General features: G+C 36.2%; 1 protein-coding gene across 1 annotated transcript in view; it reads left to right on the plus strand.

Moving 5' to 3' along the window:
- cadps2 (Ca++-dependent secretion activator 2) overlaps positions 1-14,969 on the plus strand; it is a 233,305-nt gene that overhangs the window by 165,867 nt on the left and 52,469 nt on the right. The window contains exons 18-19 of the mRNA XM_069718728.1: positions 4,842-4,998; positions 10,973-11,114. Coding sequence (XP_069574829.1) covers positions 4,842-4,998; positions 10,973-11,114 — 299 coding nt within the window. The remainder of the gene's footprint in view (positions 1-4,841; positions 4,999-10,972; positions 11,115-14,969) is intronic.

Raw genomic sequence — 14,969 nt, forward strand, 5'->3', positions numbered from 1 at the left:
GTGGCTCAGACGGTAGAGTGGGTTGCGCACTAATCGGAAGGTTGGCGGTCTGATCCCCAGCTCCTCCTGTCCACATGCCTAAGTGTTCTTGAGCAAGACACTGCACCCTAAGTTGCTCCCGATGGCATACCATCAGTGTGTGAATGTACTCCTGATGGCGGCACCTTGCAAGGTAGCTAAGTCTCATTTGTGTGAATGGGTGAATCGAAAAAACACATAAAAGCGCTTTGAGACCGTAAGGTGATAAAGTGCTACACAAGTACAGACCATTTAGCATTCCAGGAGAAAATCACATTAATCCTTTTATTATTTATTGGACTGTCTTTTCTGTTTCTACATTGTTTTCTTGCTCCTGCAATGGGAAGGGAAGAGAGGTAAGTCTGTTGTTTCTGTAATCCTCCTCCCATGTTTGTGGTATGCTGTGTCCCATTAGAAGCTGTTTTTATATGTCACTGCCAACCATCTTTGACCATTGGTGTTTGTGAATTATGTGTGTCGTGGTAAATGGATTGTAACAATTCTCTCCTTTGCTGGAAAAACTCCTTGTACACGATTTTCTCATAACAAGTAGGGTTTAAAAATTCTATGTGATTACAAAATAACGACTGAATTATTATTTATAAAAGACTGGGTAGATTTCTCACTAGGTATAATATTTGCAGAAAATCAAATAGGAAGCAATTACTGAAATTCTCCAATTTTCTGGATTATACGTCAATGTTTATAGTCTTTTTTTCCTCTCAAAATGACTCAAAGCCACACTCATTTGAACTTTCTTTAATTTGTGCCCCACTTCAATCACAATGCTGACCTATGAATATGTGTAGGAAACTTAGGAAAGTCTATATATTAGACTTGGATATTTCCCAACTGCAGACGTTTATTTTGCAAAGATTCTTTTTTGGGCATTTTGCCTTAGATAGGAGCAGTAGAGCCAGACTGGAAATGAGTAGAAATAGGTTTTAAGAGGATTTCTATGTTTCAATACACGTCTTACAGATTCTACAGATATTTTTTTCAGGAAAATGGGAGATATATTATACTGAGAATACTTGGAACAGCTTTCCTTTAATTTTATCGTTGTTACTATGAGTCAAAAGTGATGTTTCATTGACACAATTTTCAAACCCATAAATCATAGTGTGAAAGTTTATTCTCGATAAAAACAAACTGATTTACCAAAAACGTTTTCACTTACATGCCTTTTACCGAGTTAAATGTCAACAGCATGCTAAAGAGATAAAGAATGAAAAGCTACGGAAAAAGACTAAGTGGACTTTAACTTAACATTACTTTTAATTGAATTCAAGGCTCAGATATAACCATATCGCAATGTCATTTATTTATTTACATTGTGTCTACACTGTTGCTTATTTTCCGTCATCTATTCCATGCACATCTGACAAAGCATGTACGATTCTATAAATAATCGGTGCAGCTGTCGTCATGGTGTTATTGCATGTTATACTTGGCCCGGCATGACCTACAGCTTAATACCACAATGCAGGGTAATTTTATACTGTAGTGCAGTTTTTAACAACATAACAGAAGATGATGTTTTGGTGGAGCTACTTTTATAGAGGAAAATAACTGCCTGTACAAGACGGGGTTCGTATGAATCAGTGCCTTGTTAATGTTCATCCATCACTATTGAAGAGACTGAGATCAGAGTCTGCAGGTAAATCACCTCTGCTCTCATTTTTGGATGTACAATTAATTCCCTTAAGAGCTTTCTGTGTCAGAAGAAGGTTATTACAGCAGTAAATAACCAATAAAACAAAGACAAGAAAAACAACAAAGAAATAAAAATAAAAACATGAATAAAGCATACATTAAAGAAAGGCCATGGAAATAAGTATTCTGGTGTATTTTTCATAAACATGTGACAGTCAGGGAAGTGGCTTTCTTGCATTGTTGAGCTGACAGTTTAAAGGATTGTATCTCAGTGAAGTGTCTACCTTTATGATGGTGTTTCAGAAATGATGGCAAAGAAGAAACAAATGCAACTGAAAATCACATTTCAGTTGTAGTAAAATTAAAACAGGAATCTACACTGAATAAAGTGTACCACATATATATCATCTTAACATATTGTGATAGCATGCCAAGATTTGCTAATTAACATTAAACAAAGTTTTGGCTGATTGTAATGTCGTTAGTTTTGCAAGGCGTAAAACAAAGTAATGGACACATTACAAATTTGACCTAATGGTGGCGGAAAAAAGTCAGAATCAGCATTATTAATGGCATCTGGGAAAACAATTAATGCAAGTGCAAAGCTTAGTGTAAATTAGATTTACAATAAATATCTACATTAAGTCTTTCCATTTGAGATATTTCACAGCAAATCTGAAAACTATTGTTAGAGAGGAAACAACAGCAGATCATCTTCCTGGGAAACAAATTCATGACTACTCATTCAGTAGTTTTTGAGATCTTTCATTTTGGACTAAAGTGGTGGACAGACACACTGCTATCCTAGCATGACTGCAAATGCCGTTCTTGTAGAGCAATATACCATTAACCTGAATTGTTTTACAAATTAACTGCACATCTACAAGTATAATATGCATGCATCTGTTCCAGTTAAGGCAAATGATACTGTATTGTATTGTGCAATGCTACAAAATAATTTATATTTTTTTTAGACAACAGCTTTGGGTTGATTGGGTTTAGTCCTTCCCCGTTTTCACATGCCAAGACCCCCAATGCACAAAGCCAACTCTGTAAAGAAACAGTTCTCCCAGTTTTGCGTGGGAGTATTTAACTGGTCGGCACAGAGCCCTAACCTCACCCCATTCAACACCTTTGATCTGAACTGCTACACAAGCAACGAGCCAGACCTCATCATATCACAATTTCCTTTGTGGTTAATTGTGGCTGAAATAACTCCTCAATATCTACCTGGTCACATTCACTCTCAGAGTTCACCTGCATTTAATCTTTTGGCTTTGTAAAGCCCCCAATGTGGTCTTTGGTCCATCAATCCTTCCACCTTCACTTTCTGTGCTCCTTGGACTTTCCCATTGTACTTAGTGTTGGTCAATCCAATGAGTGCTGTCAAACAAACCCTTTTTTATGTGGGCACACAGAAGCTACCAGCTGTAGTAAATCATGATCATCAGCAGGGAGGTAAGAAGTTTGGCCTTGGTAAGTTCAAGGACATTGCTGAACTTTCAGAACCACTAAATTAATAATCTAAGTGGGTGTATGTATATTTTGGACCCTGCATGTATCATTTTGATCCTGTGTAGATTTCAGAAAACCCTAAATAAATGACAACTTGTGCACCAAATTCTCTTTCTTTTTTCTATCAAGATGTATGTTGTATACTCACTCTGCCTCAGAAAAAGAGTAGTTCAAAGAACTCATTAAAATCCCAATATTGCCATGACATTAATATACACAATAAATGTGTATAACCAAATGAACGCAACTGTATATATTCAACAATTCTGTACAACCCTTAGAAGGGAAAAGGGTGCCCACCTCTGTGACAAAAGCTGCTGATGTATATACAGATAGAGGCAGGCGGTGAAGATGTCTCGCAGCCACTGGTGGCTGCTTTTAGACCTTGAAATTGTTTTTATAAAAAGCCCATGGATGCCATTGTGAAAGTACTTACTGATCCCTCCTAACTTATGTGGGAATTGTTGAATTGTTGGGGTACTCTCTATAATATTGTAAAATATTGCTGTAAGGACTTTAATGTGTTAAGTGCCATGAAATAACCTATGTTGTGATTTGGCACTATATAAATAAAGTTGAATTAAATTGAATTGATTCACTAATACAGATAACTTCAGATATCTAAAGAGCATCAAGGCTGTGTGGCTCTCCAGTGGACAGACGTCAGCTTGCTCGAGTGACCTCTGCAACTGACAGCTAAAGGACCTCTGAGAGAAAAGTGCAACCAGCCTTGAATCATATACTGATGCACTATGGTCAGTATTGGTGTTGGATGGAGGAAAAAGAGGCAGAGATGTAGGATGGGGAAAAGAGAAATGACATGGTAGTGCCTTGTACTCATGGCCTTGACGGACAAATCATCATGTATTTCAAGTGCGCCTTTATAGTTTCCTGTTACTGCTAACAAACTGCATTAAACCAGCTTGACGATTCTTCAGCACTTCCATTCGAGACATCCATTTCATTTACAGCTGCTTGTAACTAAATACTGATATCAGAAATACAAAAAAAAGAGACAAAAAAATAGTTAATGATCAAGGAAAAGAGGGACATGAGAGATGCGAAGTTGAGAATATAGTGAAAAATGTAAAGAACAGAATAAATACAAAATGTGTGACAGAGGAAGGGATTAAGAGAAGAAAAAAAAGATGTTGAGAAATAAAGACAGGAGGGAATGAATGATAATTAGGAAATGTTGGAAAGAAGAAATGAATGGAGAGCTACAGGAAAGGTGGAAATTAGTAAAGAAATAACAAGGCAAGGGGGCAAGAATATTTGGAATGAAGAGAAGAAATACGGGGAGAAGAGATCTGAAACATTCTTCGGCCCTTGCAGAGTCACTGTTGAAAAATATATCAAATATATGTTCCGACATTGTATTTTATATGTGATTATGTTTTTAACAGGAAAAAAAAAGTCAGATTTAGGTATTTATTGATTTATTATTAGAGTTGTACATCTCTTACAGAGCTCTGTTACTTAAATGATTGTTGCTTTGGGCCCTGGATGAAACAGATTTATTTTTTTTTAAATAAAGAATTTGGAGTAGTCATCAGCAGGCTTTGGGCTTTTTTTTTTTTTTTTTTTTTTTTTACCAACACCAGGACAAATTCCTGTAATTTCTCATGTTTTCCTTTCTCCATCTTTGTCAGGCTTTCTCGTGGTGGCCAGAGCTGATGGCGGAGCATGCTGAGACGTTTCTGTCTTTATACAAAGCCGACATGGATGCCGCTCTTGAGATTCAACCTGTAGACTCTTGGAACAGCTTCCCACTATTTCAGCTCCTCAACAACTTCCTGCGAACTGACCGTAAGTCTGACATTTTCATTTTAGAGAAGCAAACTTTCTTAAATCCTGCAAACTCAGTTGTGCTTTGAGTGGATTTCTAAAGCACAATTGTAAAAACAAAAATAATAACAATTAAAAACGACTCTCAAATTTACATCTAACATAACTGAGGATAATGCTAACTTTGCACTCATGCCCTTCATTTTAGAGATTCAGAAAAAAAAAATGTTCAGGATGATTTCTTCTTTACATAAATCAATCAGTTTAGCCACATTCTCAAGGTATCTGGAGATGTCATTCCACAGCATCTCTGTATAGTCAAGCTCTTGAGTCAAAAGAACAACAACCTTCCATCAGTCAACAAAACATTTTTTTCTAGTAGCATTTTTTTTTTGCAACTGTGAAGTTAACCAAAGGTTCTGTTTGGTTCTCTTTGTCAAAGTTAATGCAGCAGCTTCCTCCTTATGTCCTGCCATGGACACCATGCCTGTTCAATAATTGGTGAACGGTAGACTCATTGTGGTTGTGCATTTTTATTCATCTTTAGCTGGGTTCCACTTCTAGGGATAGAAGCCACAGATCTGTATTGTCTACATGAATGCTCTTTGAGATGATTTGTAAACCCTTTCCAGCTCGATGGAAATCAACATTTCTTGATCATGAAGTTTTTTTCTAGACAGCAAGAATTTGCATAAAGAGCAGTAGGAGCTGCAAGTGCTCTGTCTGTGTGTCCACTCCAAAGGCGTTCAGTGAGATGTGTTTACAGTGTTTAAGTGTATATCTTAGGACTTTAAAGGTGGCCGGAGCCCAATGCACCACTTATACAATGGAAGAAGCGTAAAAAATGCACTTGGTTCCCTGCTACGCACGTATAGTGCATGATCCACAGGCCGTTATGCTGGAGGTGTAGACAGCTGAATTAATGAACACAAAAAGGTATTCTACCATCAGACATGGAATGCAGAATGACATTTTCTGTCTAGTAACGAGGTAACCTACATTTTCCACAGGGCACAGGTCTGTCATGTTGGGTCTGCGAAGCTATTTTTATTCATCCTCTGCATGGCATCACATTCCACCAGGAGCATTTTGGAAACATTTTGTGTGCCTGTTTTTTTTGTACCCTTCTGATTTGGTCACATTTCCCTACTTTTGTGCTTTTAGCACACGTCGTGGCATGTCTTGTGGAATATTGGTGTTAGAAAACAGCCTTCTAATGTAACTTTTTTTTCCAAGGGAAGGTTTACATCAGCAGATGTTTTTTTTTGTGGAAAGGAAACTCAAAAGGTTTGATACTTTGATTTTTTTTTTTTTATTAGTTGAGTAGTTGTAGCCCACACCTTCAATCTCATTTCATTGATTTGACTCCAGGTTTGCTTAACATCAGACTCCAAAAAACGTTTTGTTTTGGTGCCTCTAAAACTAGCTTTTAAGGAATGCCCCATACTGCACTATACAGACATGTATGAAATTGTTGGTATTCTTAACAACTTAATGAAACAATGTTTCATTCTTCCTGAAAAGTAAAGAAACTTCAAAAGCAATTTTCTCATGTATACTTGCATGCCTTTTGGTGTGCCAAAGACTCGGCGTTAAAGAGTAAAGAAAAGTTATTATGAAAAAAGATAAATTATCGCTTCATCTACAAACATATTTTAAGATTGCCTCGAAATATTTATTAGTATCCCTAGAAAAAGAAATATGAATATCTGGATTATATTGAAATTTTAAACTGGCTTTTTTTCTTTAATTAGTATCACACGTCTTCCATTTTATAATCTGTCATTCAGAGCATTTAAATGGAAGCAAAGGAGAGAGGTTTCTAAAGAGATTAGAAAGACAATTATGGACAAGCATGTTAAAGGTAAAAGGCTATAAGATGTATCTGTGGCTACAGCTGCTCATACAATGATCTTAAGATCTATGGGACTGTAGCCAACCTCCCTTACGCAGCTGCAAGAGGAAAATGGACCCACGATGGACCATGAGGATGCTACAAATGGCCAAGGACAACCTCCAAAGAGATACAAGCTGAATTCCAAGGTCAGGGTATAATATTCTGTTGCGTTAAAAATCAAAACATAAAGTCAGATTTGTATTTAAAACAAATTTTGTAAACAATAATGGAGGCTAATAACTTTTGTCAGTTTGGAATTATTTCAGGAATTTTTTATGTATTTTGTGGAAAGGTACCAACAAATTCATCAACGTTTGCACATGGTCTTGTTAATTAACACTGGTGACGCCGAAGAAAACAAGGCCTGTTAAAAGAGGAGGTTAAAGGCACTTTGCACGCTCCAGCAGGAAGGTAATTAACACAAGCGGATGGAAGACGGACATGATCAGCTGCCTGACGTTTATCCTCAGTTTGATATCAGGAGGTACCAGGAAATGATGTTAACACTGTTTCCTGTCTCACTTTAGCATCTTTCCGGAGATATTTTTCTTCTTTTCAGCTCATATGATGAGTGAAAGATTTTAAACAATTGCCTACTAAGGAAGGACAAACTTTTATTGCACTAATGCAGTTTGAGGCTATTTTAATAAACAAATTGGTGTATAAATATGCAGCTCTGACTGTGGAGCTGCAGTTTGTTAACTTTTTTCAAGTCTGACATTTTGTAAATGTTAAGGCCAGTTCAGGCCTTAAAACGTGAAAATACATAATTCACCAGTCTGCAACATTCTGAAACCTGCTGGTTTACATTAAAGCAACTAGATGCAACTGTGCAAGATGTCCACAGCAGCGACTTTCTGTACTTTCATTTAAACTGCTGACTTTTCAGGCTTTTTTTATTGGAGGATGCAGTTTATAATGTCTTACAATATGAACGAAGATAGTGACTTGCAACAGTTGCATTTCTAGTAGTAATGAAATTGTGAAGAAAAAAAAAGAGAATCCAAATTTTGAGATGCCCATGCGTGATTAAATGGAATACTCAGGGGTTTATAAACTTAAGACCAGAGATCTCTTGTGTTTTGTCAATTTCTCACACCTTTTTATGGAGCAGTTCTGTCCTTTAGAGTAGTCTGTGTCTCCTCAAATATGCCCTTTTTCCTTCGCAATCCCTTTTAATTTTTAGAATTTGTGGATTTGTACCAAATCTTTTGGTGTATTTTAGCATTTGATATTGGGGACTTTAATCTACCAATAAAATGTTCTTTATTTACAAAGCACCTCAAATACAACAGTGGATATTAAGTGCTTTACAGTACGAGGACAATAGTGAGAAGGAATGGTGAATTCAAGAAAAAATATTTGTTCAATCTTCACTAACTCTCATGGGATGATAAAATCAAATGAAAGCTGCACATAAATAACTATTCAGGAGATGAAAAGGAGCTGTTTTGTGAATTTATGAGTCAGGAAACATTTTGTTGAATGCATTGGCACAGCAAAAAAATAACATGATTTCAGAAATAAGAAAACTGTTTTTGGATGCCCGCTTATTTTTGTCATGTGCTTTTTCATGTCAAGGGCCAAGCATTGTGAAAGAAATCCTTAAAAGTGACAATGGAAACTTCAGATTAAAGTATGACAAACATCAATATTGTGCTGCTGTGTCTGATATTGTAATGTTTCCTCCCTAATAAACAGCATCTTGCTGTTAAGATTTCATTTGACTTCTAGAAAACAATCTCTCCTCATTGTTTTCTCTCTCTGAGCCCTCCATCGGCTGCAGGACTTTGTCTTGGAGCCAGCAGATTTGGCGAGATGCAAGGCGTTATTTAATATGGCTGCTGCCAAAGTACCTCAAATACAGTAACAGACAGGCAGGCATGCAGATAGACAGCCCAAGGGCATTGTTGGGAACAAAACAAAAAACTGTGTTTCATTATGTGAAAAACTCACAAATCTCTTTTTTGTGGCTCAGATCTTACATTTTTTCTAATTACCATCCTCTGCTCATGCCGTAATTATTCCAAGTGTCACAACATTAGCCGTCTTGAATTGGAGCATAATGAGTCAATAGATGGAGACGAAACATGGAACGAGTGCAACTATGGTTTTGAATGTTTTCACAAATGAGGTCTTCCCTCTGCTAATTATGTCTTAAGTGAGAGGAATGAGATTACTTTTAGTTCAGTCCCAATCATATGCAGCATCTGTCTAACAAAAGTAATACATGTCTGATAGATAAGGAAGTTACAAGTTGCCTTTTGTAAACTTCACAATAATGAGATAGTTTAAATAATTCATCATTTTTGTAATTGTTCACAGCATTTTTAGACAATAAACCTTAGGCGGTGACCACCAGCTGGCTGATTTCAGGTGATGTTACTGTACTTTTCAGACTCTATTTCATTCAATAAGTGTGTCTTGTCTCTCAGTTGATCTGGAGATTATTTAAATGCTCACTTGATTGTCAGCATGTGAAGGCGAGCAGTTGTGTGCGGGGGTGGGTTTTACTCTCCGGAGGGCAAAAAAGGCTAGTGTTAATCATCATGGAGCAGAGCGAGAGGAATTAAAAGTAATGAAGTCCTGGGAGACCAGCCTGCTCGCTTCTCACCCAACTATCTTTGTGGACTGTAATTGTCTGAGGGTTTTTATCTATCTTTCTCAAATTACAGTGGGGTATACAGGAAAGGTATACACAATATCATGAACACCTGTGCAGTACACTTAATCTTTGAAGTGTAGCATTTCTACAGAGCACATTTATTCGTTGTAAAGATTCTCATCTTCAAGTTTGGTTTGGACTGTCTGTATTCTTCAAAGGAAATTTTCCTCAGTTGAGGATTCTGTGCTGGCCTGTCCAGTTTGTTCCTACCAACATTTTAAAACAGTTTCTTTATGGACCTTTTTTGTGCACAGGGCAAAGGGGAAAAGCTCTGTGACATCACCCAATGGTTGGTGAATTTTCATTTTAAGGCCTCAAATCTGGCATTTTGTTCATTGCCATCTTGTTTTTTTTGGAGCCAGAAGTGACCATTAATGGACATGAGTCTGGAGGAGTGAGGGGTAAATATGACTGAGAATCCAAAAACACTATGCTTACCAAGCCCCCAAATATACCTTTCTTTAAGGCCTAATAAAAACCTAATTATGGATTAATTTACAGTAGGACCACTAGAACACTGATAAGAAGGGATACATTTAGTTATGATTAGTTACCATGATGATTTGTGGGAAAACTTATTAATTTGGTATTTCATGAGAGTTGTTCACACTTGTTGGATGGAGTCTATTGGAGATAGAATTTTTTTTTTAGTCAGCCCTATAGAGACCCTCAGTGGTTTTGCACTTCCTCGATGGCTTCACTTTTCAGAGCTCAAATATACGTCCATTTTTTTATTTACAGTCCACAGCACAGGGGCACTGTCATGTTAAAACAGGAAACTCTTGACACAGTGTTGCTGGCACACAGTTCAGCACACAAAGTGTAAAAAAAAAAGAAAAGAATTTTATATACACCATCTTTATTTGATCTTTATATTAACCTCATTTTGGGTTTGAATTAGAGAAATGTCTCAAACAACACAAAATGTGTTTTATACAATAATATATTAATACAATAATACTCTCTTATGACACTATAATTATGCTAGGTTTGTAGTGTTGTTAATTGAGCCAATAACTGTAATTACTAATGAACATGCTGTAACCGTGATAGTCATGCTTACATTGTTTGGATGGGGCCTGGTCAGTCAGTTTTTGTTTGCGAACACCACGGGAACTAATGCTTTTCCTATCCTGGGTGCCTTTTCTCTTTCTTTTCCTCTAAGTCGACTTATCTTCTGCTGAGCTTTAACTGACACAGTCATTAATTTCCATATGTGTCAGAAATTAAGTAAACACAGGCAAAGTCAGTATTTACAGAATAATCTTGCAGTGAAAATATGGGGAAATTTCATTTCACAAACTGAATCTAAAGAGAATAATTTCAACTTCAGTTGATTGTCTAAAAAAAACTGGGGTTGTGTCATGAATCTGAAAAGTACAGTTAAAAAACAATAATTCTCACCTGCTCTTCTGTTTGCACCACTCCCACAGCTCACCTGTGCAACAAGATTTTCCACAAACACCTGCAGGACCTCTTCGTCCCCCTGGTCGTTCGCTACATTGACCTGATGGAGTCGTCCATTGCCCAGTCCATCCACCGTGGCTTTGAACACGAGACCTGGCAGTCTGTCAAGTAAGACACATCATCATGAGACATGTCATCATCACGAGTAATCATGTTTTGGAGCATTTGCCCCATGCACTGCAGTGTTATACCCCAGCTGGTTGGCCATGATGAGTCAAAGATTTGTCTCTATTTATTTGTGAAGTCTATTTTTTTTCCTCCAATCACCATGGATTTATTACTATTGAGGTCATCTTGACATTAATATTAAAACTGGACAAAATGTTAAATTCACTGACATCTATGTTGCATGCCACTGTCAGTTTAACAATGTTTCAGTCACTATATTTCAAAGTGCAGTCAGGATCTGCTTCACATTGAAGTCATATAAAGCTTGGGCTAATATTTGTTAGGCATTCATGTCTCTCAAATCTGGGTAATGTAAAAATCCCTGTCTTTAGACCTGTTCATTTTTCTCTTGGTGTGATTTACATTGTTGTTGTCATTCCAAATTACTTTAATCATTTTGTGAAATAGTTTTAATACATTTGATACTATTTACACAAGGGACATTTTAGAAGTAGTGCAATGGCATATGAAGTGAAAGTAAACAAACAAATGGAAACAAATTTGCCTGGGATGAATTTTGGCAGAGAAAATTACCAGAACAAAAACTATCTTTTTTGGAGGCCTAATAACTCCAATTGATGAATGTATGACGGCACAAAAACACTTAAAGTTAAAAAAAAAAAAAAACGTTTAGGCACCTTTAGATGCTAAGCTTTCAACACACAAAAAACACAGCGATAAAGCGTCACTCGGAGCATTAGGAACATGACATATTAACGAACAACATGCAGGGTCACATTTAAGGTATCATACTCATATTAAAAGATGGGCAACAAATTATCCTTTCAGATACAGAAAGAATGAGGTAGACTTCTTTTTAAGACATATTACATTTTATTGTAAATGTATTTTGATCACACAGATGACCAAGTGTGTGCTTCCATTTTTACAGTCTGGATGTGGTACAAATCTTATTTTATCTTTAAGGATATTTAAGCAACAAAGTTTCCAGTAATAGTTAATTTATTCTGTTCATAAATATTTAACACAAAATTACACAAAGGAAAATGATATTTCTCTGATACAGTTATCATCTGGACCTGTACATGAACTCTGTCATCATTTTTTCTGTAAAAAAAAATCTGACATTTTACTTCTGTTCACGAATTCTGTAAGGATTTGTTGAGGTACGGTACTAGTTTCTGCATTAATGTAACAGAAACAATGAAAGAGGCAACTAAACAAATCAAGTAATAATAATAATATAGCATAACTGTAACCAAGACAGGAGTTCTGTGGATCTGCACTTGAATGCTCGTCCTCAAATTCCCAGATATATGTGTTTCCTGCATATACAGTACATATTACAGGGAGATTATGAATATCACTGCGGACTCGCCGTTTGACCAAACCGAACCCCTTTGAAAAAATTTGACATCTAGTATCCAAAGAATGTCTGTGTGGATTTTGGTAGCATTTGAAAGAAGACTTATAGAGATATAAATGTTATTGATTGCACATTTACAAAAAATATAGGTAAATTGAATTGTCCACAGGTTGTAGTAAGCTAAAGGTTGGTCACAATTCAGTGGATATGCTGAAAGAAGTTTAGCTCTCTAGGATGTACGAGGGATTTATTTTGATGATTTGAAGTTGGAATGTGAAACATATGCTGTGCTCCAAATGACATACAGTACATTAAAAACCAGTGCTCTTACATGTTAGCACTGTTAGTTGTATATTACTTGAATTTTGACAGGGTAGTGTTCACAATGCTGTTCTGCACTGACTGGAAATAACCTCAACATGTGAACAACACATCACCCTCCAAAATATCTGCAGCATTAATTATTTTACCGAGGAATGAACGTGCTGCTGTGTGCTCTGTTTAACACACACAAAAAACAAACTGGTGGCTTCTGTCCAACAGCCGTATAGTGGTATCTAGTAAAAAACAAACACTTTTGTGCGGTGCTCTGCAACAGCTGCAGGTTCCTTGGACACCTTCATGTGAATATTTTTTGTCAGTGGTCCCGCCCTTCCTCTATGTAGCCAAGATGGTGACCGTTTAGGGTGAAAAGTGTCCATCATTTTTTGGACCATTTTGAGTGCATCATCCAGGTACTTGTAGTACTTGCATGTTTCTATATTTGTAAGTGTGAATGCACTTATGCACTCAAACTAGTGAGTGTTGGTACGTAAGTATGCCATTTGGAACACATAATAGATTTCTTGTAATTAGCCACTTTAATCCATTACTAAATTTGATCCTGACTATAGATTGTGCGAACCAAATTTAATGCGCATTTATGTAGCCAATAACAAGATGTAAACTTTTCACATTTGTGGTGCCCCCGAAAGACCAAGCTACAAAATGACCCCTGTTAATTAAGAAAAGGCCACATGGTAAAAGTAAGTCTTGAGAGAGAATTTAAAAGAAGGCAGAGAATTTTCTAGTCTAATTTCTTGAACTAAACTATTCCAAAGAGTTTGGGCACAGACACCAAAGACCCTATCATTGCTAGTTTTCAAATTCAGTTGTGGAAGACAGTTGTGGCTTTACCCCAAGGATCTTAAACTACGAGCTACTGAATATATACTTAAAAGCTGAGCATACCACAGTGCGTACCACTTGCTGAGCCAGAGTATATATGGCAAAAACTCCTTGCTCAGTGTCCAATTTAAAAAAAAAAAAAAAAAAATGTCCTCAATGGTGCTCAGTTTTAATGGCCTCTTGTATATTTTGACAAGACCAGCAGACAAAAAATATCTAAAAAAAAAATATACATACTTCCCTACATGAATATATAAAAAGGTTTTCCAAAGCTTTGGTGATTTATTTATTATACATATGTACAACAGTGAAATCCCCTTTAGATTTGGTTGTTAATGATGTAAGAACAATTATAATATATATATATATATATATATATATATATATATATATATATATATATATATATATATATATATATATATATATATATACAAGTATAATCATAATTTGTGGTACACTTGTGATGATTATTATGATTATGAACTATGTACATAATTATCACACAATATATATCTTTTTTATCTCACAATTTTCATTCTCTTATTTTCTGTTTATATAATTCCTGCACAATGGAGAATTACGCAATTAACTGCAAAAACGGACACAGATTTAACCGTTCTGTTTCATTTAATCTCATCATATTTTGTTGTGTTCAATTTATGCTGGACAGTGCTGTTGTGACACTGTAATTTGACATACTATCGGTAGACAATCCAATTTATAGATGTCCCCTAAACGCCTCAAACAAATTGCTGTTCAAATGTCCGATTTACCTAAATTGAAACCGAATGATTTTATCTACCCAGACAGGTCCAAATCTGACCGATGCTGGCCCACCAAGCAGAGTCTTTTATTGGAAATGCTGATAGAGCAGTAAAGAAAAACATGAAGGCATTTGTTTTACAGTTGTTTTACGGTTTACTTGAAGCTCTTTCTGTCTGTGACCCAACTGTCCACTACATAAATTACTAACACTCAAAGCTCCTGATTCAATTAATTTATTAGCATATCAACATTAGTGATGTTTCAACCACATTGGTCTTTACCAGTGTTGTTAATCAAAGAATTTACTTCTGCTCACTCCTCAACATGGTTCTTGCAGGAGATTTTAGTATACTAGATTCTCTTTCTTCACTTTGACATTTAATTAGTGACAGTTTTTGTCATCATTAGACACACGTTTTTGTTTGACCCTGTGTTTTTGAACCGCTTACCACACTGGGCAGCAGTTCTCATAATACCAAGGGAAGAGTTATTTGTAATATTAGTTGCCTCTTCCCAAGCCAATTTAACATTAT

Source organism: Brachyistius frenatus, unplaced genomic scaffold, assembly GCF_029030835.1.
Source record: "Brachyistius frenatus isolate BFR_SWC_R1_liver_20210118 unplaced genomic scaffold, ASM2903083v1 Contig_197, whole genome shotgun sequence".
NCBI classification, from domain to species: domain Eukaryota; kingdom Metazoa; phylum Chordata; class Actinopteri; family Embiotocidae; genus Brachyistius; species Brachyistius frenatus.